This window comes from Triturus cristatus, chromosome 3_1, assembly GCF_964204655.1.
Source record: "Triturus cristatus chromosome 3_1, aTriCri1.1, whole genome shotgun sequence".
In the NCBI taxonomy this organism is placed as follows: domain Eukaryota; kingdom Metazoa; phylum Chordata; class Amphibia; order Caudata; family Salamandridae; genus Triturus; species Triturus cristatus.
In genome coordinates, this window is record NC_140583.1 from 760,450,232 (window position 1) to 760,477,615 (window position 27,384).

At 45.2% G+C, this 27,384-nt stretch overlaps 1 protein-coding gene across 2 annotated transcripts in view; it reads left to right on the forward strand.

Moving 5' to 3' along the window:
• The window catches only part of SYT8 (synaptotagmin 8), a 255,429-nt gene that overhangs the window by 89,374 nt on the left and 138,671 nt on the right, over positions 1-27,384 (forward strand). For both annotated transcript variants that reach the window (XM_085644928.1, XM_085644927.1), the window contains exon 2: positions 17,820-17,977. In XM_085644928.1, the coding sequence (XP_085501054.1) occupies positions 17,866-17,977 (112 nt within the window). In that variant the 5' untranslated portion in view covers positions 17,820-17,865. The remainder of the gene's footprint in view (positions 1-17,819; positions 17,978-27,384) is intronic.

A 27,384-nucleotide genomic window follows, 5' to 3' on the forward strand; every position in this document is an offset into this window, starting at 1 on the left:
AGGCATTATAAGTGAAAGTGCATCACGGCACAGAGAGCGTGGTTAACATACTGGGTGTTGAGGACTTGTTAGCGTTTGCTGTAGTGCCTAGAGATGCTTCAGCATCATCAACACCCAAAACAAAGTGTGACTACGAATATGGGTTCGATGATAAATAGTCACCCCACCATTGTTGGTCTCTCGCAGGTAATAAACTGCATACACCTTAGAGTAGTCTTAGAGATATGCCCTCACACTGCAGTCAGTTTCAGCTAAAGTCACCCAATGCTTCATTCACCAACCTAGATTGAACACAGAAATTAATACCCATCTCAGTCTACGAATCTTTGGTGGCAGCCAAAGCACATAAGGAAACATTTGTAACTTTGCACGTCTTGAAAATATTTGAAAGGAATAATTGTTAATAAGAAGCTTATTCTTCAATATCCTCCATCTGCCAACTGGTCCTTATTTTAAATAGTCTGATTTTTTTTTGCAATAAACAAAATGTGCATGATGACCACCACGGTGCGAAAAAAGCAGAAGGTAGCTAGCTCTGCGCCTGCCAGCCTTCTGCCATTGTGCTGCCTCACCCTGTTGGGACACATTTATCTACCACTTGAGAGGCTGTGATTGCACTGCCATGGTGATGCACACACAAGACACCAGGCAAAAATGCAATAGTCCTCCCCTTCCATAACTGTTCATCCTGTCTTCACACTGAAAATACATGTTCAATTGGACTGGTCCTGTACACTCACCTGAAGCTAAATGTGCACACCCGGCCCAACCACAACATGACTGTTAGTGTCGCAATGTCATCTTTATTCCATGCTCTACAAGTTTGCAAAAAGATAAGTGAGACATGGACTGATTTGCAGGATGCAAGCAAAACAAGCATTGGCATAGCCAATAGGTCTCGCCTTTGGGAACTTATAAGTGTTTAGTTATCCAGCACAATATCCTTGGTGCAACAACATCAAGTATTGCATGGCTAAACACTTATAAGGTCCCAAAGGCGAGACCTATTGGCAATGTCAATGCTTGTTTTGAGTGAGTGGCTCGTGCAGGTATGCCACTGTGAGGTAGAGATGCTGCGAGTGCTTTTACAGTAGCCCCTGTGACATTGCGCCTCTTCAAAATGTATCTTGGGTCTGGTGTAATACTTCTAGCCCCTATTCCCATCTTCTAGCACCCAATGCATCCTTAAATGTGCCATTTACAGATGGGGTTGACACTCCTATTACCCCTGCCCTCCAGTGACACTTTACCTGTCACGGGTGGTGGTGGATGTGGTGGTAGTGGATGTGGTGGTGGTGGTGGACGTAGTGGTGGTGGACATGGTGGTGGTGGATGTGGTGGTGGTGGACGTGGTGGATGTGGTGGTGGTGGACATGGTGGTGGACGTGGTGGTGGACGTGGTGGTGGTGGTAGATGTGTTGGTGGTGGACAAGGTGGTGGTGGACATGGTGATGGTGGACGTGGTAGTGGTGGGCATGGTGGTGGATGTGGTGGTGGATGTGGTGGTGGTGGATGTGGTGGATGTGGTGGTGGTGGTGGACGTGGTGGTGGTGGACATGGTGGTGGTGGATGTGGTGGTGGTGGTGGTGGTGGATGTGGTGGTGGACGTGGTGGCGGTGGACGTGTTGATGGTGGACGTGGTGGTGGTGGATGTGGTGGTGGTGTACGTGGTAGGGGTGGACGTGGTGGTGGTGAACGTGATGGACATGGTGGTGGTGGACTTGGTGGTGGTGGACGTGGTGGTGGTCGTGGTGGTGGTGGATGTGGTGGTGGTGGATGTGGTGGTGGACATGGTGGTGGTAGATGTGGTGGTGGACATTGTGGTGGTGGATGTGGTGGTGGATGTGGTGGTGGTGGTGGACGTGGACATGGTGGTGGTGGTGGTGAACATGGTGGTGGTGGTGGACGTGGATGTGGTAGTGGTGGTGGTGGATGTGGTGGTGGTGGTGAACGTGGTGGTGGATGTGGTGGTGGTGACATGGTGGTAGTGGTGGTGGTGGACGTGCTGGTGGACATGATGGTGGACGTGGTGGTGGTGGTGGACGTGATGGTGGTGGTGGATGTGGTGGTGGTGGATGTGGTGGTGGACGTGGTGGATATGGTGGTGGACGTGGTGGTGGTGGACGTGGTGGTGGACGTGATGGTGGACGTGGACGTAGTGGATGTGGTGGTGGACGTGGTGGTGGTCATGGTGGTTGTGGCTGTGGTGGTGGTGGTGGACATGGTGGTGGTGGTGGACATTGTGGATGTGGTGGTGGTGGTGGATGTGGTGGTGGTGGACGTGGTGGTGGTGGTGGATGTGGTGGTGGTGGTGGATGTGGTGGTGGTGGATGTGGTGGTGGATGTGGTGGTGGACATGGTGGTGGACGTGGTGGTGGACGTGGTGGTGGACATGGACGTAGTGGATGTGGTGGTGGACGTGGTGGTGGTCATGGTGGTTGTGGCTGTGGTGGTGGTGGTGGACGTGGTCGTGGTGGTGGACGTGGTGGATGTGGTGGTGGATGTGGTGGTGGTAGATGTGGTGGTGGTGGTGGTGCTGGTGGACGTGGTGGTGGACATGGTGGTGGTGGACATGGTGGTGGACATGGTGGTGGTGGACATGGTGGACGTGGTGGTGGACATGGTGGACGTGGTGGTGGTGGATATGGTGGTGGTGGACATGGTGGTGGTGGTGGGCGTGGTGGTGGTGGTGGTGGTGGTAGACATGGTGGTGGATGTGGTGGTGGACGTGGTGGTTGTGGTGGTGGACATGGTGGTGGACGTGGATGTGGTGGTGGTGGTGGACGTGGTTGTGGTGGTGGATGTGGACGTGGTGGTGGTGGATGAGGTGGTGGTTGACAAGGTGGTGGATGTGGTGGACAAGGTGGTGGATGTGGTAGTGGTGGTGGATGTGGTGGTGGACATGGTGGCGATGGTGGACGTGGTGGTGGTGGTGGATGTGGTGGTGGACGTGGTGGTGGTGAACGTGGTGGTGGTGGTGGACATGGTGGTGGTGGACATAGTGGTGGTGGTGAATGTGTGTGGTGGTGGATGTGGTAGTGGTGGACATGGTGGTGGTGGACTTGGCGGTGGTGGTGGACGTGGTGGTGGTGGTGTACGTGGTGGTGGACATGGTGGTTGTGGACGTGGTGGACGTGGTGGTGGACATGATGGTGGACGTGGTGATGGTGGTGGACATGGTGGTGGACATGGTGGTGGACGTGGTGGTGGTGGACGTGGTTGTGGTGGTGGTGGACATTGTGGTGGTGGTGGAGGTGGTGGACGTGCTGGTAGATGTGGTGGTGGTGGACATGGTGGTGGGGGACATGGTGGTGGTGGTGGTGGTGGATGTGGTGGTGGTGGACATGGTGGTGGACGTGGAGGTGATGGTGGTGGATGTGGTGGTAGTGGTGGATGTGGTGGTGGTGGACGTGGGGGTGGTGGACATGGTGGTGGTGGTGGATGTGGTGGACGTGCTGGTGGCAGACATGGTGGTGGTGGTGGACGTGGTGGTGGTGTTGGCAGTGGACGTGGTTGTGGTGAATGTGGTGTGGTGGTGGACGTGGTGGTGGTGGTGGACGTGGTGGTGATGGACATGGTGGTGGTGGACGTGCTGGTGGTGGTAGACGTGGCGGATGTGGTGGTGGACTTGGCGGTGGTGGACATGCTGGTGGTGGTAGACGTGGAGGATGTGGTGGTGGACCTGGTGGTAGTGGACGTGGTGGTGGTGGACGTGGTGGATGTGGTGGGCATGGTGGTGGATGTGGTGGTGGACGTGGTGGTGGTGGTGGACAACTATTGGGTAGGAGGGTGCTGGCAGAATGCAGATGGAGAGGAGGATCTCGAAGGGGGCACATGGGAGAGCAGAAAGAGGCTGAATATTAGATACAAAAAACGGCGAGTAGATGGAGCACAAAACAGATTTAACGATGTGGTCCCTTCTTATAGCGCATGTAAATGTTCCTTAGCTCCCCATTTTTAGTAAACAGGGGCACCATGGGGAGATTAATTGATTAATCACGCATGATGATCGCGTGCAATTAATTGATTAATCACACATGATGATGATGTGCGGAAGCTGGTGTTATTCGAGTCACGGCGTTGGCTTACCAATGTGTCATCTGGGCAAATTAGTTAATCTCCTGTGCCTTCTAAAAGGCAATGTATTCCTTTGTGAATGTGCTCTTGTGTAATGTAACTGGGTGTCTTGTAAAGGTCTATACTACTCTTGAGTTCTGTTTACGCTGTATGAATTTGCAAAAAAAACCAGCCAGCAGACCTTGTTGAGCAAGAGCCTATTATATCCTTTCATGTAGCGCACGCACAGCAATAAGTGCTCTGTACAGCCCAGTACTGCACATTACACAACAAACAAATATCCGTTCATGTAGCACACGCACAGCAATGAGGGATCTGTACAGCCCAGAGCTGCATTTAAAATTGTAAGTACGTTAAAGCGCAATGCTCGGTTAAAAAAAAAAAATACGTCATGCCTGCAGTGAGAGTGGCTCACAAAGAAAAGAAACAAGCCACGGCATCGCTCTGGTTGATGTTTGGGAGGTGAGAAGGGTGTTCTGTGCAGAAAGGCATTACAGCACTCTAGTAAATAAATTAAAAAAACAAGTGCGGTACATGAAAGTGACCGCGTTGGGAGCTGAAAGTGCACGCTGTGCTTAATGAGCCATGACGAGGGAGGAAAGCTGCGTTCGCTCCCGTGGACCCTAGGTCAGGGCAGAGAGAAGGCGGGACATGCACCCGCCTTTGGCCAATTGCGTGCTGTCTTTCTTAGAAAGACGCATGCAAAGGCCAATAGCAGGTGAAGAAAACAAAAGCACACACACAAGTGTGTGTTCCAAAGTTTAAAGCCCTTACTAAATGTCTCACAGGTCAGCGCATGCGTGCTGGCTCAGGCGAGACCTAACAGTGATATAAAGAAAGAATTTAATTGTTTTATGTGGTTATTGGGGCGGGTGTTTTCTAATCAATAAAATAGGGGGTCTAATGAAAAGGGCGCACTGGATCAAAGGCCTCTTTAATCATGCCTTGAAATGATTCTGCCACCTAGAGCTCCTACCTGAGTGTGGAAACCAGAACCCTGGAAACAATGCCTCTTGACAGAGGCCTTGTCTCCTACCAAGTCATCATCAGGACTACCCCACTCCAAACAAACACCTGATATGCTCGGAGCACAGCCTGATCCATCACTCAAAGGTTGATATCAACTTCGTTTCCCACAAGGCATTGCAGAAGACTTGTGGGCAAAGTATCCCTACTTTAGTCAAAACTCTAGGTTGTTTGGTGGAAAGTGAAAGGCTAACAAATAAGCGCCAAGTCCCACAATTTTACTTGGAGCTGCCACCTACTGCCTGTACCATCCACTTTCCCCTCCAGTGCCATCCCACTGCTGGCCCAGTGTGTTGGCTAGCACGCAGAGGTGGTTAGTGACCTTTAAAAGGAGTGAGCATTAATGCCTTTTGCTATCTGCAGCACGCAAAGGTTGCCAGTTTGGCTGTCTCAGGATAGGTTTGTAGAGGGTTTCTCCACCAAGCCAAATTTGAAAGGATGGAGTGAAATGCAGTATTGTGAAACACACTTTGACATGACATCCATAGACTCTTGAAAGGGCAGTCCTGCAATATTCCAGTATTCTCACGGCCTGGTGTGCCAATCAAGCTTACCCTCTCGAAGATTGTGTGTGTGAAACACAATCATTACTCCCTAATCATCAGCTTATCACTTTGAAAATCCACACACTTAGCTATTAAATAGACGTATATTATTTTTGAAAAATTAAAGTCTATTCCACCAAATAGATGTTTATCAGTTTCATGAAAATACATATTTGTAGTCTTACAAGTTTGGTAAAAACATGTTAGGCGCGAAACATCAGTTTATCGGTTTCATCAGGTACTCATGTGTACTGAATGAATGAATGAAGAGATTATAGAGCGCACAGCTACTCAGAGAGTGAGCCGGTGCTGAACCAAGGCCACATATGGATAAACTTGCCTTGCATGTCCATATAACCCATGGATGCCCTCACTGCACAAATCCATGCTCACACTTCGATAGCAGCATAACTTCTTAGGAGACCCTAAATAAGGAGCATCAAACCAAGTCCAGAAGGACTGGATCCATGCCAGATTTTTAGGCTATCCACAAATATAAGTTTACATACAACTTAACGGAAATCATATACATAGTCATCAATTATCCTTAAAATGTGGCATTGATCTGGCCGGTTTTGGTCTTCTGTTGGCCAATCCTAGAACACGCACTCTGTAAAAGGAGTGTCCATAGTCGGTGCATAGTTAGTAGACCTGTTCCACATTGTCATGACATCCACATGAGGTATATTGATATACCTGTAATCTAAATGTGAATAATTTCAAAAGCCATTGGTTACCCAGAAATTCTGCCATGCACCCTTCCTTCGTTGACCACCCCCTTTGGACACCCTTCACACCTCCTACTTTACTCCTTGTCACTGAGGGCGGTTGCTATCCTATTTCTGACCCAGACATTTTTTTTATTCATTTACTGGGTTTGTCTCTCCTACTGAAGCTTGGGACCATGTTCCATGAACTACATGACTTTTTTCCATTTAAAAACATTTCCTATAACTAACCTGAGTAGGGTTGCAGCTTTACTCCATATGATTAGCACTGCATATTTACAGTAATGGATTTTTCACTTACAAATCATTTCTATCAGGTGTGTAAGCCTAATTAACAAAAACGGCCTTAAACACACAGAATATATTAGATTGCCTGATGAAAGGCCAGGACTGAAAACGTGGTCTCCTGATGATGGCTTGAAGTGGGATGACCCCGGACTCATGCATGTCCTGCTGGAATGGTTTTGTGTTGCACACAGCAGGCACTCCTGTGTCTGCCTCTGATGGCAGGATGGCACACAATCATGGAGCCAAGAAACTGTAATAGAATGACTCTGTTTCTGCCCTGAGGCCACAGCGCACAACAAGTCTCGTAACCATTGCACAATTAGTGTTGAGAACATATTATTCACAATTTCGAAACAGCGTATCATCAGCTAGTCCACACTTGTACTTTCGAGTTCTGTTCCCTGTGAACAAAAACGCAACTTAAACTCATTCTTAGAATTTTTTTAACAACATTTTATGTAAAAAGAGTATTTGAATGCCAGATTCAGTGAAGCCACTGAGACCCTGAATCAGAGATCTCAATGCGAAGGGGCATCTGGCGCTGAGAGAAGCAGCAGCAGGCGCAGGAGTGCAGACTCTTTGCTCGGATGATTCCCTTGGGCGGATCCAGGATCCGTGATATCGACCGTGGCCATGTTAGTCCACATTTGAGTTGCTGGCTCGGTCAGAGTCACTGGTCCAGCAGCCAGCAATGCGGGTATGCGGGGAACCAGCCTGGGTGGTCCAGTGCACAGCGAACTCTAGGCACCATGGCTAAACAAGCTTTGGCAATGCGAGTCAGTCTCTTACATACACGTGAGACTGGTTAGCATAGTCAATGCTTATTTATTGTAGTCTGCCAAGATCGATATCTTCCTTGTTTCTACTGTAGTTTTTATAGTAACCACTAGGTGACAATGAAAGACCGCAAACTGTTCTTTAAATGTCGCTTTTCAATGCAGTATTATATTGCCATTGTAAATGACAATGCCTTTTATTTCTCTGTTTTGATAATGAACACATCATTAAAAGGCATTGTCATTTACAATGCCAATAGCTCAAACTCCTGTAAATGCGAGACCTATTGCATTTCAAAGAAGCGGCCGCCATTATCCCGGGCTGCTTGGAAAGTGAAAGCACGTATGGCGCGCCGAGTGTTGCAGGAAACCATGTAGTCCCTGCAGTAGGAGAAACTCATTAAAGAAAATAGTGCTTACAGACTAAATACCCTGTAACAACATAAGTAAAAGGGCAAGTCCTCGTGGGAGGTTACAAATGAAGACAAGGCGGTACGAAGGAGGGACTAACAAGCCTATTAATTAATCAGAAACCAGCATTTACATAGGACAATGACACAAGCCAATGACAAATATGGGCGGAGAGTGGGCGGAGCTTCAATTTCATACTCTAATACAGCACGCCTCGCAGAGCAGTGCATGCGCTGCCCAGGCTAGACCTAAAAACTCCTGTGGGCTTGTCAAACACAGAAATGGAGGAAAGCAACAAGAGGAGCAAGGAAACTGAGACACAAAGCCATCCAATCTTGAGCAAGGATTGTTTTTGTGGAGTATGATATACAGTGATGTCTCCTGACAGATATGTGGAGCTGTCTGTATCTGTAGCAAGACTGCAAAAAGGAAGACCTGAGAAATGCTGTGCACATGCGTCACTACAGGTGCTGAACCCAGGGCAATGCTGTGTTGTAACCTCCTCACAGCATGATAGAAATGACCTTCACTCGCAAAGGCAACCTAACATTTTTGGTCTATAATTTGGCAGGAACGACTGGTGTATGTGAGCTTGATGGGGGAGGCCTCACCATTCATGGGAGGAGAGGAGAAGAGAAGAGAGGTGGAAACGAATGAGCGGCTCAAAAAAGGCTGGCTGATCCATAGATAGTCTTCAGATTGTGTTGTACTCTTACATGAAGACACTGGTAGCCATGTTGTAGGTTTCTAATTTCTCTTTATTAGTTCCAGTTCCAGGTTGTATCAGACTTAGTTCATCCAGCTCTAGATAGGTACAAGTCATGTACCAGCTCCTACACCAGCTCCTACTTAGCCTATTACAGCCCCCATTACAGCCCCACCAGGAGCAGCCTGCCTAGCTGCTCAGCCCATCTCCAACTGTCATCACTCATCCACACAGGCACCCAGGAATTCCATTCATCACAGTCACACCAACATTCCGTTACCATCTCTCACTCTGGCTGAGCAGCTAGGAAGACCTAGGCTATTTACAATTAATGTAAAACTCAGGATATAACATTATCCCTTTTCTTTTAAAATGAAAACAAAGATTACAATACTACAGAAGAGAACTATACACAACATAAACAGTAATGTTCATAACTCAAGGATGCAACTAAAAGTAACACATCACAAAAGCGAGAACAAAGCAAATAAAGAAAAGATGGGCAAAAAACGACATATAAAAATACATGCATCAAAATTCCCCATCCTCCCTCAAGAATATTATTAATTCAAGTAGTTATTAAATCACAATCCAAGATAACGCAGAGATACATACTAACACTGCATCACAGAGAAACAGACTAACACTGCGTACCTTCGGGAAGGAGTATAAATTGTCAAATTACATACTAACAGTAACCCATCCTTCCCTCTGAATATTTGAAAAACCATGTAGTGAAAGGTGAACACACCCCATGAGAAACACCAGAGGCCAGAAACAGACAACAAGGGTGACTAACACTACAGATACACGTGTACCACAATATGGACCACATAGAGGGTACACACAGTGAGGCGCAGGGCGACTTACACACAACCACATCTGATGCGCGGGGCGACTTACTCAGGACAACACGTGATGCACAAGGCGACTTACACACAACATCTGAAGCGCAGGGCGACTTACACAGGACAACATGTGACGCGCAAGGCGACTTACACACAACACCATCTGAAGCGCAGGGCGACTTACACAGGACAACATGTGAGGCGCAGAGCGACTTACACACATACAACATCTGAAGCGCAGGGCGACTTACACAGGACAACATGTGAGGCGTAGGGCGACTTACACACATACACACAGAGAAGACGTGTAGCGCAAGGCGACTTACAAACACATCAGCCCAACGTGCAACGTAAAACGACTCGCACACACAACACAAGAAAATGGGAACCACCCACCAAGACCAGAACCACCCTCCAGGGAAAATAACATGTGATGTCCACCCACCAGGAGACTAGGACGTCCCAACTAATAAACCTAAACTGTGGCATCACTACACACTAAATGTACTGTAAAAAGAAAATACTATAACATAAGCTCTAAGAAGTACATACACAATTTCTTTTAAATAGAACATCGTAAACTTGTCATTTTCTTCAATTACACAGCATCGTTGACAAATCACTCGAAACCGACACTTCTTGTTTTGAAAATGAAAAACATCCCAACAGGTGCAATCAGGAATAAGCATAAATATGACAGCCAGACGTTATATAGATTTTTCCACCAAAGTAACAGCGTCGAAGACTAGTCTCTTGAAAATATTTCATCACGTTTTTTCTTTTTAAAAAATACCTTCAACCACTTCTAATGAATCTACTTTCCGACATACATGAAACGGAAAGCCTTACCCAAAGAATGCCTCATCAATGATAGTTCTTGCAGTACTTACAGGCAACAAAAAGAATGCGTTCACTTCATTTGCCTGAACTCAGTCTCGAAGTTGAAACTTTAATGGAACTAGCGTGAGACAGCTTTGTTGGCAAAATGCATATAGGTGACAAAATGTTGAAGAAAACTTTATTTGTGTGACCGGAAACAACGTGGCTGGTATCACGACAGACGACATCCATCAGAATGTGCCAGCCCCAAGATGGCGGCACGTTTTATTACGTGATTGCCGAGTGGCTTAAGGTGCGTTCATGCACCGAAATGAATCAACATCGCCGAAGCCGAGGCCGCCCTGCACATCAGATTGCAGATGACGCAGGACACATCACAGGAGAGGCTACACGCGCCGAACCAACCGAAAGAAGGTAGGCGCGCGAGTTGCTTGACTCGTGCCAGATTTTTTAAACTTGAACTACAGTCCAACGGTCCATTTCAAAGTCAAAGTCTTTTACTATTTTCCTTTTTTTTTTTTACATTACTGGCAGATTAAATACGTGGCAGTTAACATACCATGTAGACAAGTCTCCAAACTCTCCTCACAAAAGCTCGTTCGTTATGTGCAAGTACGAGTAAAAATAGTTGTGTCCTTTTCTCCCCCACAAATTAGCACATCAGTTCATGTGTCAAAGAGCAAACCTTGCGCAGACTCCAAGATGACCACATGAATCGCTGCGCTTGAGAATTACACAGTAGATGTAACTTGCATTCACTCCTTGTAAATTTCACTTCCAGATAGTGAAAACGTTCAGAAGACCGCATATGCAGATGTGTGGAGAATGTTGCTTTGTAAAATAACTTCTATGCAGAATATTTCCACCTTGCTCACTGACGCTGCTTGTACTTTCTAATTGCCATAAAAGTACCAATCTTAGCAGAACCACACCGCTCCTGTGTGGCACTCGTGAGTTTACTTCACTGAGTTGGACCACAACTCACATCTTGAACAGCCACATTCCTTAGCGCAGTGGATACATCCATACAGCAGATTCAAAAGGAAGTGGTAGGGTGAAAGACAGTCAATCCATACCCTAACATACAGACCATACCTGTGGTCAAATCCATGGAGCAAGATCAGGCAGGACACAAGTTGGGGCCATCCGATGACTGGACACTGGTGGGGCCGGCTTGCCTTTTACTCCATTCTGTTTCATGTATTTTTCTTTCTTTTTTCTTTGTAGTTGTACTGGTTCTCACGGTTTCTTTGTAGTTGCGCTGGTTCTTACGGTTTCTTTGTAGATCTGTTCAGTCCTTGAGTACGCTTGGGTCCAGGTCCGCTCGTCGCCAAAATTATGTTGTACTCTTACATGAAGACACTGGTAGCCATGTTGTAGGTTTCTAATTTCTCTTTATTAGTTCCAGTTCCAGGTTGTATCAGACTTAGTTCATCCAGCTCTAGATAGGTACAAGTCATGTACCAGCTCCTACACCAGCTCCTACTTAGCCTATTACAGCCCCCATTACAGCCCCACCAGGAGCAGCCTGCCTAGCTGCTCAGCCCATCTCCAACTGTCATCACTCATCCACACAGGCACCCAGGCATTCCATTCATCACAGTCACACCAACATTCCGTTACCATCTCTCACTCTGGCTGAGCAGCTAGGAAGACCTAGGCTATTTACAATTAATGTAAAACTCAGGATATAACAGATTGTGATGGTGTAACTGCACATGCATAGACTTGTGGTCCTCTCTCCCTTAATATACATGCTAGGGCAGTTACGTCAGGTGCAGGGTGATGTTTAGTTTTCAGTGCTATACATTTTGTCTGTCCTCAGGCCCTTAAGCTGGAGGTCCTCTGGATGTATTCATGCAGAGTACTTGAGAGCATAGGGAGCTGGTACAGGGCAGGCCAGCAGAGACAAAGTAGGAGGGGGTGGCATTGGTTGCAGCATCTCATCATTATCAGTGATGACTGGTAGGGGATGGTGGTAGGGGGTGGAAAGGGAGTTAAGAAATAAAATAAAAATAAAACTTGCCTGCTGTTCGCTGCCACCATCGCCGGCTGCCTCCTCTCCCCGCAGGAACCAGGAACAGGAAGCACCCAGGGTTCCAGACTCCCCTGACCAATCCTTCTCAGGAGGTAAACAGGATTCAGCTGGGCTTGAAATTTGGCATGCTGCAACCACAAAAGTGTCAGCGAAATGCTCCTCTAACTAGGAAAAGGAGTGATTTTGTTTATATAATAAACTTCACCCATGTTGCTATTCCAAAGTCCCATCAGGCTGTCATTATTGATTCTATCCTGACAAAGCTGTAGGAAAGCTAACAATAATAAACAACATAGTTTAGCTCAGTGAACTTTAGCTATCGTACAGAATGCTCAAGGTTCTGATAATATGACTATGAAGATGTATAAATGTAAGCAAAGTTATTTAATGGAAGATTATCCATGCAAGCACGCAAGCCAATGTGTGTCAAAAGTGAGCGTTCATGAAAAAATGGCAACTTTAAACGTGAATATGTAAAATGGTGGTGCTCCAGGCCGGACCTAATGTGTGCACGTGAAAGTATGTGTAAGGACTGCCTTGTACATTGTTGCACATTGCCAACTGTGTAGCAGTGAATTGACAAGTGTTATGTTATGTTATAGTCAATTTGTAGAGCGCCTATCACCATCGGTCTCTAAGCGCTTACACAGAGAGAACATAACCAATTGCGCCTAAATCACTCCGCCAGCCGTCCTACTTGGGATGAGGAGATTATCTTGTTAACCCCTTCAGTGCCCGCCCCTTTCCCCGCCCTGTGCCGGCCGTTGCATTAGCGGGCGGGGTTTATGACGAGCTGGTCTCGTCATGGGCACAGCGCAACCGCGGCCCATGACGAGACCAGCTCGTCACGGGCATTGAAGAGGTTAAACAAATGAGTCTTCAGGTTCTTCCTGAAGGATAGTAGCTGCGGGTCTGCCTTCAGGCTAGCTGGTAACTCATTCCACAACTGCAGAAGGAGTACAGATAGAGCTCTGCCCCCTTTTGATTTTAGCTTAAATCAAGGTTGACAGAGGTTGGAGGCCGTACCCGAGCGCAGGGTTCTGGCTGGAATGTACTTCCTCAGACGCTGTTTAATGTAATCTGGAGCTTTGCCACAGATTGCCTTATGAGCTATGCAAAGACATTTAAATTGCACTCTGGATTTAATAGGCAGCCAATGTAGCTTCCGAAGGAGAGGGGTGACGTGTGAGTTCCGAGGTAATGAGTAAATTAACCTGGCAGCGTCATTTTGCACTATCTGCAATTTCCTCAGCAGCCTCTGTGACAAGCCAAGATACAAGGCATTGCCATAGTCTAGCCTCGAGACAACTGTGGCAGACACAATGGACTGCAGGGAGGGGGCAGAAAGAATAGGAACTAACTTGCGCAGTTGCCTCAGCACCCCCGTACATGACCCCACCACTGCTGAGACTTGGGGGGCCAAGGAAAGGTCTGCATCAATCTTTAGTCCTAGACTTTTCACCACCTTACCCGGAGTGGGAGTTGGACCAAGTTCTGGAGGCCAAAACAGGTCACACCAGGGGTTTGCTTGATTTGTGATGACCAGCACCTCTGTCTTCTCAGCATTTACTTTCAGCAGGTTACTGGTCATCCAGTTTACAGTGAATCGTAGCAGGTTCCTTATTGATTCCTGTGCTTCCCCTGAGTCTTCCAACTGGAACAAAAGCTGGGTATCATCTGCATAGTTGAAGATTTGACAGTTCCTATGCATTAGCTCCTCTGCCAGGGGTTGTAGATAGATATTAAAAAGTAGCAGCGAAAGAGCGGACCCTTGAGGCACACCCCAGGTCACAGCACATGCCTCGGATACCTGGTCCCCCAGCTGCACTCTTTGGGTGTGACCCGTCAGGAAGGACTCAAGCCATTTAAACGCTTGTCCTGAAATTCCCAGCCTTGCAACACGGTTCAGTAAGATGGAATGGCTGACCGTGTCGAAGGCTGCTGATAAGTCTAAGAGAACCAGGGCACAAGGCTGTTTGTTATCCGCCCTGGTTCTCAACTCATCAGTGACGGCGGCTATTACTAGCTCAGTACTCTGTTGGGGTCGAAAGCCCGCCTGCCTGGGGTGGAGTAAGCCATGATCCTCCAGGTAGCTAGCCAAAGTATTCAAGACATGTTTTTCCAGGATTTTACCCAAGAAAGGCAGTTGTGAGATAGGCCGATAGTTTTTTAAGGCCATGGTGTCCGTACCTGTTTTCTTTAGCAGAGGGGAGATCCTGGCTTCCTTCAGCTGAACTGGGAGATAACCCGCCTTTAATGAATCATTCAGGAGACTCAGCAACTGAGTTTGAATGGCTGGCAAAGCCATTTGGAAGAACCTTGGGGGACATGGGTCCGTGCTGGACCCTGACTTAACTTGGCCAACTAACATGGCCAGGCTCTCCAAGTTGATGCAAGGGAAATCGCTCAATGTCCCTGACAATTCCAGACTGGCCGGGCAAGAGGACAGCGGAGGCTCAACTGAGGTCGCTGTGATATCCCTAATGATGTCCTGTACTTTCTGGAGAAAGAACCTTTGAAAGGCATTGCAGTCAGGCTGGTTACTAACAGAAACCTTCCCAGCCAGCTGCGTTAGTTCCCTTAAGATAGCAAAGGTCTCTCTTTGTTTATTTATGGCTGCTCTGATCCTGTTTTCATAGAAGGCAGACTTCCTCGCCAGAATCTCCGCCTTGTATTTTGAAAGAGACTTTTTATAGTTTTTTGTCTCCGCAAGACTGTAATTAAGTCTCCACCTTCTTTCCACCTTGCGAAGGGCTTGTTTTTGTTCTCTGAGTGAAGTATCAAACCATGATGCTCCCTTTCCTTTAGCTCTAGTTTTTTCTAGTCGTTCGGGAGCCAGCTTGTCTAAATCGGCGCGGAGCCAGGTCATAAAGGCTGTGGTATCCAAGTCCAAATCTGGTTCCTTTGCCATGGGAGGCGAAGTGGAAGACAATGTGGCAAGTAAGGAATCTGCCTCTATCTTTTTCCACGATCGGACCTTCCTCCACAATGGGCTCGACCCAGTGGGTGGGAGATCTCCTGGGACCCAGCACTTGATCAAGAAGTGGTCCGACCATATACAGGGACTAACTTCAAGTATTTCTGTCTGGGGTATAGAGGACCAGACTAAGTCTAGTGTGTGGCCCTTCTCGTGTGTAGGTCCTACTACTAATTGCTGTAGGTTAAATGAGGAAAGGTTATTACCAAACTCGGCCACTGTGGGGTCCCTAGGTATCTTATCCCAGTGGTAATTAAAGTCCTCTACCACCATAAGGGATTTGTATCTAGAGGACAAGTTAACCATGAGTTCGAGAAAGTTATCATTGAAATCTGGCGAGCTCTGGGGTGGACGATACACAAGCAACAGCAGGATGCAGGAGGTTTTGAGTGAGATCTTTAACCCAAGAAGCTCTGCACAGTCACAATTTTCAGCCACCACTTGTGTTACTTTAAGACTTCTTTTAAACAGAAAGACAACGCCCCCCCCTCTACAGTTATTGGGGCGATTGTACCATAGCGCCTCATAGTCCGGGGGGAGTGCCGCCAGTATATCTGGTGTGGATGAAGGACCTAACCAGGTCTCTGTGAGGGCCAGGATATCAATCCCGCCAGCAGCAAGGAGTGTAAAAACCTCTAAGTGGTGTTTTTGTAAGGAGCGCGTATTAAGCGTGGCGATTACTAACCCAGGAGGTTTCGGAGGGTGTGGCAAGCACAAAGGTCGTGGAAGTACACCTACTTCCCGCAGTAAAGATTCTTCCTGCAACATAGCCAATGTAACAGTGTCTAGCCCAGTAGTATCTGGGCGTAGGGTCCGGAGAGTATCCATGGTATACCGAAGGGGCAGACTAAGGAACCTGGCCCCTGGGCCCGTCCTGGCACGGACGGGCGCAGACGCAACGCTGCGCGCGTGCGCTGCGCGCTCGCATGTTGACCCCTAAATAGTGTGTGGCAGAGGACCTGCGTAAACACTAGGACGCTAACCCCAGAGGCGTCTTGGGAGCGTCACGAACACACAAGCAAGATGGCGGTTGGGGGAAAAACGGCGCGGAATCACCCAAATGGTGAGTCTTGTGTATCTCAGTTTTAAGGTGCGAGCAGTGCGGGCATAAGGGGAAGTGGAAGAGGTAAAATTGACAGAATAACAGTAAAATACAGTCACAAATGTTAAAAATCGAAAGTGCTCTGACAATATAAAAATATTAAAAAGGAGCAAGCAGCAGTGAATCTAAACCAGCAGCGGTCACGAAATAGTCCTATCTGTTGTCCTTACGCGGTCACCTGGTCCCCTAAATAGAGTTTGCCAGAGGACCTGCGTAAACACTAGGACGCTAACCCCAGAGGCGTCTTGGGAGCGTCACGAACACACAAGCATGATGGCGGTTGGGGGGAAAAACGGCGCGGAATCACCCAAATGGTGAGTCTTGTGTATCTCAGTTTTAAGGTGCGACCAGTGCGGGCATAAGGGGAAGTGGAAGAGGTAAAATTGACAGAATAACAGTAAAATACAATCACAAATGTTACAAATCGAAAGTGCTCTGACAATATAAAAATATTAAAAAGGAGCAAGCAGAAGTGAATCTAAACCAGCAGCGGTAACGAAATAGTCCTATCTGTCAAATGTGTTAAATGTCCCTTCACTGATGCATTTACCAAGCTCCTGTTTACCAAGAGTAGTTAGTATTGCTGTAGGGCTTATATCCTATTGTATAGTGGTGAAAACTGTTTCTGCTAAGCGGAAAATAACAAACTGAAATTTGTAGAATTTGGTGGAAAAGCTAATGGAGTAAAAAATTATAAGTATGTGTGCTCTAAAATTAGTAACATTGGCTTCTGAAATATGTGGAAACCATGCAGCATTTCCTTGGTGATTTAACAGCACCTGCAATGGGTTAGGTCTTTAATGCCACTGAGGTGACTCCATATACTCAAATGAACAACAAGTTCTACATTTGATACTGTTCAAAATTGGTAAGTACCTGCATGGACAACGATGGCCAGTCTCTCACTATTTGGTACACCCCAGGCATGAGCTGTGACAGAAGGGGAACCGTGTTTTCACCAGATTGTTTAATCCTCACGGAGTACACATGTAGAGAAGAGTAATGAATATTTTAATACTTTTTACTGAAGATTGTCATTTTGATATATTTACAAATTACATCTAAAAGAGCTATAAATGTGAACTAATTAACTAACACCAGGGTATGAAGAGCAATTTAAATAATACACTCAAACCACCGAGAACGCACATAAGGCCTACCAAAATGAATGCCAAGGCTCTCTATAGTCACTAGGGTCAAACAGCAAAGACTGGCAGACGACCCCGACAGGGCATGGCTGGCATGTACAGGTTCCTTTCTGAATCGGAGTATGAGCGGTGAGAAAGAGAGAATATGCTAAATGCAAATATGCTATTGTGTGAAGTGGCATTCCTGAAGAGGCTATGCATAGAGAACTGTTTCCTCATCATCAGGGATGAAAAAGATGTTCCTGTTATGCTTGAGATGAACCTTGCAGTCAAGAAATACTAAATGGACTTTATCTTTTCTTTCCTCAGATTGTCCTCTCCTGAGTAGTCTCTTCCAGATCTCAACATCCAAGTCATGCCTGCCACAGCCACCAACACTGCCTCAACTTCAGACAAACCAACCCAAAAGACACCCACCACCACTGATGATCCGAACATCATTGATGGCCTTATAAACAAAATACCTTGTAAGTACACATTCACTTATGTGATTATAATTGTAGTATAGAACGCAAAGGCCACCGCCTTGCCAGGAGGATGGGTGTTCTCCGCCTGTCTCATCCGTGCGTCTGCTCTGTTGTGAACATTGGACTCAGCCAGCAGCTCTGTAGCATGTGTGTAATACGGTGTGCCATACATACATGCATTGATACATGCACTACATAGTTTAATCAGCTTTCATGGAAACTCATCGTAGGCAAAACACATACATAAATCCACTCTTGCCTCTGCACTATCATACCGGCTTGCCAATCCATCATCCATGAAGGATTCCTTTGTACTTGCCCCAGGCCACCTTTAGTTCCGTCATTGCTTCTATACCAGCTACCTCCTCTAGGGTCTGCTTCATGTACCTTTCACACCTTTACTGGTAGACACTTCATACAAACACACAAAATATGATGGGAGGAATGCTTGCAAGTAGTCTAACCACTGCCGAACACTCATCATAGCATTCCACCCCATAAGCTTTTTGCCCCTTGCTCCACCTTATATTATACCCAGCCATATGGATATCAGCCTTTGTCCTATTCATGTTGGAACAGTCCTGCCCCAAATGGCAAATCAGATCCTCGCTGACCCAAAACACAAGCAACCCAAGACCGGTTTTGGTCTACTTGGGCATCTTCAGCCAGGTACTGCTTGGTTGCTTTAGCACAGTGGGCACGGTTTGGAATGCTACCCGACCGATTGCCTGGGAGTCGGGCTTGTGTAGTGGTTTTAGTAAATGACCCACGGAACACAGAGAAAGCCTGAGAATGATAGTATACGAAGGCCTGTTTGGCCCAATGAAGATGTGCTATTCACCTTAAGTTTATACTGGTTCATTTCTTTATTGGATAGAGATGTCCCACTGCATTTTAAAGTTTACTTTGTTTCACCATAGGTATGCATGTAGCACGCCAAGCACCCCATAAGAGAACTCTACTTGCTGTCTCGTGTGCATTTGAACAAATGATAAACAAGACCCCTACTGTATGCACCAGTCAGTTGTCACCTAGAATTGTGGCTTTGCATGGCGATTGACTCTACAGCTTCTTCAATGACTGAGTATCGATCTTAGTCATGAGCAGCTGAGAGCAAGGGAAGACTCTGGGAATAACACAGACTTGTTCCAATCCAGGTCCTGCAGATGCTTCAATGCCATTCTTTCATACAAGTTGGCTGTGGTACCTAGGTGGGAGCATGTTGGACTGTTTATGTACATCTGTTTCCTACTGAGAAAAATACAATTATATAAGCAGAGCAATTGGTCTTTTCCGTTGTTATCACGCCATAGGGCAGATTATCTGGAGAGTCAAGCGTTTAATAACTACTAGAAAGGGAGAAAAGGCGTATGCTATGGGGTCCAATCCCTCATCTAAATTACAATACGTACCAAATGGATAAAGAATTGGTGAAGCATTGGGTCATCATTTAGTCTGATGCTTGTCTGGGAAAATTCTCTTTTAAAGGACGTTATCCCTCACCCACCTATCTGGTGGCATGCTTCATCATAGAGCCCCTCCTCACACTGGCTGGCGTGGGCAGCAGAATTCTTAAATGTTTTCAGGAAGGAAATCTATGAGGGTTACTTGTTGGTGAGAAAGTAAAATGGGGTGTGTTCTGTATATAGAGTTAAAAACACCTCCTGGTGGGTCTAGAACATCTTTATTACTGTCCCTGTGTGGGTTTAGCTAATATGAAGGGAAATAATTCACCCTTAGTGGTGGTCATGTGCTTCAGCCCTCTCAAGAGGTGCAAGTGGGCCTTGTTCAGGAGCATAAACTGTTATTCCTTGTTTTAGAATTACCTCAATAGGATTCATACTTAGAATCTTTTTTTACCACAAGTCCTTCCCGCACTACTGCCACCAGTTCCAATAGTGGTGGATCTGTAACGAAGATAATCAGAGGATATCATGACTTATCAAACATATTTTAGCGCTGTTTGTACGAGATTCACACATGAACTCAAGGCAAAAAGTAGCAAAAATGCATGTGTTTCCCACGGTGTGCTGATGCATCACACAACGAAGTAGTTTCTCCTATTTTTTTATGTCTTACCCTTAAAAAGTCCAAGTTAGGCCTGCGAGCTAAGGATATGAGCTGTGGAGATTCAGAAGTATAGATTGGGAAATTACACATACATTCTTTTTAGCCCTTTAAAGGTACATTTTTTGAGAGTTAACTTATAACATTTAGCCTGGCAACATAACGAATTTCAATAGTAACTCTCTTGAGTGTTTGATATTAACACCTCATATCAATGTATGTATAATATAGGGGAAAGAATGATATTAGATGTCTTGGATAGAGCTTATCATGTCTACGTAATGTTTGTGGTAATGACAAAACAAGTTATGAACAATACTGTTGCTGCCTCGTGGCTCTACCTCTCACATTAATGACTTACAAAATAGTGTCCGTCCCCCGAAACAAGTATAGTTCCCAAATGTATAGCGTAGTATGATACATTCGTATTGAGAAAAGGGAAAAGTTCATGGAAGAGTGACAGAGCCTGCTCCTTACTCGGAAATAGTTCACTCCAGGGCTTTAAATGGGCCGGTCCTGTCGGTGCTCAGTACCAGTAGTTCTAAAAAGCAGGCGCTGAGACGTGTCTCTACCGGGCTTTCCATTTTTGCCCTCACCGTCAGGGTGAAAAAAAAATCTTAACTTGGCAACAGTACTAACCTTCACAGCCTTTGAGGTAACTTCAAAGATACTCATTATAGTTCTTTCACAGCCTCATCATTTCAGAACTGAAGCATTTTCAATGTTCTGTACAACAAAGCCATAGTTGTTGCTTGTTTATCTGAAGCAACTAACAAGCATTGATAAAGCCAATAGTCCTGGCTTGTTGTAGGTGTAGTATTACTTGTTGAAGTATATCTCTGGATGCAATGACAGAAGCAGCAAAATACCAGTCGGTAGGCAAACTATGCTAAGCACAGATTTAACTTATGCGTTTTAAGCCACGCCTTTAACTGCATCGGCCATGTCCCTTTGAGGAACCCCCACAGGTTTTTCATCTCACTTAAAGCCCTGGTTCACTCATTCTTTGTAGTCAAGAGAAAAGTGTTTTTGGCCTCCCTTCAACAAAAAACATGTTTCTGACTTTCTGGCCCATCATGCGCTCATAAGTCAGCGCTGATGGGAAATGTTGTTCAGAACTACGACAGAGAATTAAGGATTATAAAACAGCACAACGTTCTAGATCATTAAACATCCTATTTTAAATTATGAGTCTGAAATTTGAAAAACTGAAGTCATATACCAATTGTGTTATTTATCAATGTCTAAAACAATGTCACGTGCCTACTCCGGAGTTCTAAGTGTGAGATGAGATGTAGTTTGTTCCTAAAACGACTGTTAACCAAAACACAATGTGCAGTCACGTAGGAAAAATACCTCAGAACATCTGTTGTTGTGGTATAGTTACAACTAAATTAAATACAGACTAAGGGGCATATTATCAAGAAACAGCGTTAAAATTATCGCCGCTCTAGCGGCAGAAAACTGCTGCTAAAGCGGCGATAATGGGCTTGATAATATGCCCTTGAGAATTCCCATAGAAGCCCATGTCTGGTGTCAACAAGGGCTTCTATTGGAATTCTCTGCGGCATATTATCAAGCCCATTATCGCCGCTTTAGCGACAGTTTTCTGCCGCTAAAGCGGCGATAATTTTAACGCCGTGCTTGATAATATGCCCCTCTATGATTTAGTATCAAAAATACAGTAACCAACAAGTTCATAAGCTACATCGGAGACGCATACATGGAATGTGGTTCTCTGTTGTTTGTAGTCCTTTTACCTGATTGAGTGCAGGATATACATTTAGAACTGTGACGCAGGTACCCACTATATGTGTCTATTTGATTTATAGTCTTGGAAAACAGGTGATTGAGCTGAAACTCAAGTCAGGTGATCATAGTATCTAAAACCCAGTCCTAATAAGCAACAGAGAAGAAAGGGAAACTGTCTGTACTTGTCTCTTTTTTCACTGTCTCTATGGCTCACTCCATGAATAGGTTATCACCATATAGTGAGATGTCACCATATATGGGGTTCTCAAGATGTAATGGTACCCTATTATGTTTGCCCCATGACCCATTGAAGAAAACATTGTTATGGAAAAAACAGAGGTTACATATATAACAAGAGTTCAAATTCAGAGACATCTAAGGGATGTCATTATTCAGGCCTTTCTCATGTGTACGAAGTTTGTCCTTTCTGGATAGTGCATTTGTGCTGGAAGACTTGTTGAAAGTTGGTTTCTCAATCACTATCCAAAAAAATCCCTGTCCTGATTGCCCATCGTTATGTGTAGTCATTTTAGCAGTTAATTACTTACATCGGGCATTACTTCAGCTTTCTTGTAATCTACTTGTAACTTTTCTCATGTTCATTGTATGTAGGGTAATCCACATGGGCCAATGATCATGTATGTCCCACCGGACCTATTGCGATTTGTGAAATTGTGTCAAAGCCACCGATTGTTTAAACCAAGGTTCACAGTATCTTGTCGTTTAGTGCATTTGCAATAAAAATGTAAATAAAAACAAAAAATGTCTGCAGGCATACTGGCCAGTGATCTTGGGAAAGGACAGAGCAATCTCTGTTCTATCCACTAGCTTTGGGCATACGTGAACCAGGTAGTCCCGGAGGCTTCTATTCCGTTTACACGTGAACAGAGGTTTCTTCGCATTCAAATTCCCAGTATTTAGAATGTTCCATCATTGACTGATTGCTTGTTTCATTTTATTTGACACATCATTGTAGGTTGTCACATGCACTAGGCATTCATCTGCTGGTGGTTTTGTGAGTTCCAAGGAGAGTTTTAGCATTATTATACTTGTTGTATGCTCAGCCAATTATCCTTTTAGGGCATCCTCTTGCTTCTAACTGTTCAGTTAGGATTTCAGCATGTTGTCAGTATGTAACTAAATGAGAACAATTCTGTCTATTTTGTAGGAACTGCCCTACTTTCAAATTCTACCATAATGGTCCAGGATGCTAACTGCTAAAGTGTAAAGGGAAATTTCTAACCCTGGGTTTTATATTAATCTTTGTTTTTTTTTTTGTTGTTTTTTTTAGTTTAAAGAGCTTTATTGAAGCAAATAAGAACATAGGTACAGCATTACACCAACAGTTGTAGAGAAATTGCAAAAAATAACAAGCTAAATGCATAGTGTGGTAGAATGAAAATTTAAAATAACTACCATTGTCAAAAAACGAAAACCAAAGGATGAAAGCAATAGGGGGAGGTTGTGTACCTTAAATATGATAGTGTTCTACAATTTTCGAAGTGGAAAGAAATAAAGAGAGAGAAGAAAAGAGAAAACAAGCCAAAAAGAGCAAAAATAAATCATCATTTTCACCAAATATCATATGTATGAATATCAAAGTACAATCACTATACAATTCCTGATAACAGAATAAGAACCATACATTGACTTATAGGAACTATATAGGAGAATTAGAACATATTACTCATGGCGACTGAAAGACAAAGGAAGTGTCTTTGTTGTGTAATGCAGTGGAGGATAAATAGTTGGTGAGTGGAGACCAGAAGGCTTCCTTTCGAAGAAGCTGCTGAGATGTGATGGTAGAAGCTCTATCCAGCCTGTGGTGATAGTAGAGAAGGTTCCACCAAGCAGAAAAAGAGACCTTAGTGGCATCCTTCCAATTAGATGTAATTACCTGAAAGGCAATAGCAATTTACAAATCCACAAATATGCCCATCTGGTGAGAACCAAACCAATTCGCAGAATTACTACCCAAAAATATGGAGTAGATATCAAAGGGGAAATTGATAGAGCAAATGGAGGAGATTGAGTTACATACCTTGGTCCAAAACAAGATAATGCTAGGGCAAAGAAGAAAAGGAGTGTAGAAATGTGCCGGGGGTGTTTTTACAAGACCATCAGAACTATACTTGAAGAGAGATAGTGGAGTTAAAAACAACCTCTGATAGAAATAATAAAGAGTTTGGGTGGTACTAGCAGTACAAGAGGTATGGTGTATGCGGGCACAAATAGAGTTCCATGTGTGAATGGAGAGGGTTCGCTGCAGATCGGATTTCCATAGTAGTTCAACTTTACTCTTGGGGCGATTGGTAGAAGAGAAATTAAGATATTTGTAGATATGAGAGGCCCGAAATGAAAGAGAGGTGGATAGAGGTTCTAAAATGGGGTCTGATGTGGAAGGGGAAGATCCAGAGAGGAGAGAAAACAGGTTAGTTAAAAGCAATCTTAAAGAGTCATACCTAAGAAGTGAGGAGGCTGGCCGGCAAAATTTATATTGAACTTCCTGAGGAGAAAGAAAATGCGAACCATGTATTAAATATTTAACCTGAATGATCCCTTTAGCCTCCCAATCTTTCCAAAAGATAGTATGATTAGAAAGTTTAATGAATTTATTATGCCAAAGGGGCGAGTCCAGGAACATTTGTAGAGGTGTATGGGATTTGCGAATGACCGGATTGAAGGTTAAAATAAATTGTGAAATGGTTGGGGAATTAAATGAATGAGGAGGATGGGTGAAATTGGTTAATGAGGAAAAAGGCAAAGGTTGAATCAAGGATTCCTCCAATCTATGCCATACCGATGTGGGGGGTTCTTCCCAAGAGGACAAGTAAGGTAACGCTTGGTAGATTAAAAAGGAGACGTGATACTGGCGAAAAGTGGCAAAATGGACACTTCCCCGATCTTTAGAAGCAGACAGGAAAAATAGAGAGATACGAGCTTTCCGGCTATTCCAGGGAAATGTACCCAAAACACCATTAAGAATTTTAAAAAATGTTAATGGAGGTTTCACTGGTAACATGGACAGATAGAAGTTGATAACAGGAAGCATCATCATTTTGATTGTGTCCAGTCTACCCCACCATGACAGAAATAAGGGGGACCCTTTTCCTGCCATGTTATTCCCTTTTAATACAACATCTTCCAAATTAAGCTGAACCGTTCTAACAATTGAAGAAGAATATTTAATTCCCTGGCAAGTAAAACTATTGATGTTCCATTTGAAATCAGTCCCATCAAAGAGGCTTTTTAAACAATATTTGTTTAATGGAAGCACTTCGAATTTAGAAAAATGTAACTTACATCCAGACAAGGTGGCGTAAGAAGATAAAAGATCTGTAAAGGCGGGCAAAGAGGTAGGGGGAGCAGAAATATATAGGATAATGTCATTTGCATAAGCGGTAAATTTGATTTCAATTGCCTTGTGTTTAAAACCCTGAAAAGTAGAGGAGTGACGCAGGAGTGAAGAAAAGATTCACGAGATAGGATTAAGAGCAAGGGTTAAAGAGGACAACTTTGACGGGGACCTCGTTGTAAAGTGAAATAAGAAGATTGAGATCCAGTAACAAAAACTGAAGTGGTTTCTGAGGAATATAACAAATTTATAAGAGACAAGATAGAGGGACCAAAACCATGCCACTAAAGGGCGCGCATCATAAAAAGCCAGTGAGTAGTCAAAAGCTTTCTCAGGGTCAAGAGTTACGGCTGCAATGGGGGGGGGGGACTCTTAGATGCTAGATAAATAATATTAAGAAAAGTTCTGGAATTATCAGCTAACGTCCTTCCTTTAACGAACCCCGTCTGTTCGGAACCAATCAATTCCGCAAGTACCTGATTGATACAGAGGGCCAGCACCTTAGCAAAAATGTTACAATCTAAATTAATTAAGGATTTAGGGCGATAATTGGCACATGAAAAGGGATCCTTATTTTTTTGAGAATAAATCAAATCATGGCTTCAAGAAAAGAGCCACAAGCCTCATTGTGAGAAATAAAATACTGAAAAAGAGATAAAAGATAGGGCAAAAGGATCTGTAGAAAGCAGGAATGAACTTTGCCGGTAAAGCCGTCCGGGACAGGGGCTTATCCTTAGGTAACTTAGCTACGGTTAACTTAATCTCAAAAAGGGACATGTCTTTATCTAATATAGGAAAAGACACACAATTGATGAACAAATCAAAACCTTCACCCCCAGTCAAGAGATCTGGGTTAAATCCATCATTCTTTTGCTCACCATGCCACCCCAGTTTAGACCTGGCCATATGCAAATCAGTCTTGACCCTGTGCCTCATGGGAACAGTCCAGCCCGAACTGCCAAGCCAGGTCCTCCTTGGACCGGGAACAAGCATCCTAGGACCAGTTTTGGGGTTTCACCCCTCTTCAGCCAGGATAGCTTGATTCCACTGGCACAGTGAGCCCAGGACCCACGTCTGGGCATACCTGGTGCACTTAGGGCGAGAAAGCAAAAGACACACAATTCATGGACGGAATACAGAACAAATCAAAACATTTACCCCCAGTCAAGAGATCTGGGTTAAATCCATCACTCTTTTGCTCACCATGCCACCCCAGTTTAGACCTGGCCATATGCAAATCAGTCTTGACCCTGTGCCTCATGGGAGCAGTCCAGCCCGAACTGCCAAGCCAGGTCCTCCCTGGACCAGAAACAAGCATCCTAGGACCGGTTTCGGGGTTTCACCCCTCTTCAGCCAGGATAGCTTGATTCCAGTGGCACAGTGAGCCCAGGACCCACGTCTAGGCCTACCTGGCGCACTTAGGGCGAGAAAGCAAAAGACACAGAATTGATGGACGGAATGCAGAACAAATCAAAACATTCACCCCCGTCAAGAGATCTGGGTTAAATCCATCATTCTTTTGCTCACCATGCCACCCCAGTTTAGACCTGGCCATATGCAAATCAGTCTTGACCCTGTGCCCCATGGGAAGAGTTCAGCCCGAACTGCCAAGCCAGGTCCTCCCTGGACCGGAAACAAGCATCCTAGGACCGGTTTCGGGGTTTCACCCCTCTTCAGCCAGGATAGCTTGATTCCAGTGGCACAGTGAGCCCAGGACCCACGTCTGAGCATACCTGGCGCATTTAGTGCGAGAAAGCAAAAGTCACAGAATTAATGGACGGAATGCAGAACAAATCAAAACATTCACCCCCAGTCAAGAGATCTGGGTTAAATCCATCACTCTTTTGCTCACCATGCCACCCCAGTTTAGACCTGGCCATATGCAAATCAGTCTTGACCCTGTGCCTCATGGGAACAGTCCAGCCCGAACTGCCAAGCCAGGTCCTCCCTCTACCGGAAACAAGCATCCTAGGACCGGTTTTGGGTGTTCACCCCTCTTCAGCCAGGATAGCTTGATTCCAGTGGCACAGTGAGCCCAGGACCAACGTCTGGGCATACCTGGCGCACTTAGGGCGAGAAAGCAAAGGACACACAATTGATGACCGGAATGCAGAACAAATCAAAGCATTCACCCCCAGTCAAGAGATCTGGGTTAAATCCATCATTCTTTTGCTCACCATGCCACCCCAGTTTAGACCTGGCCATATGCAAATCAGTCTTGACCCTGTGCCTC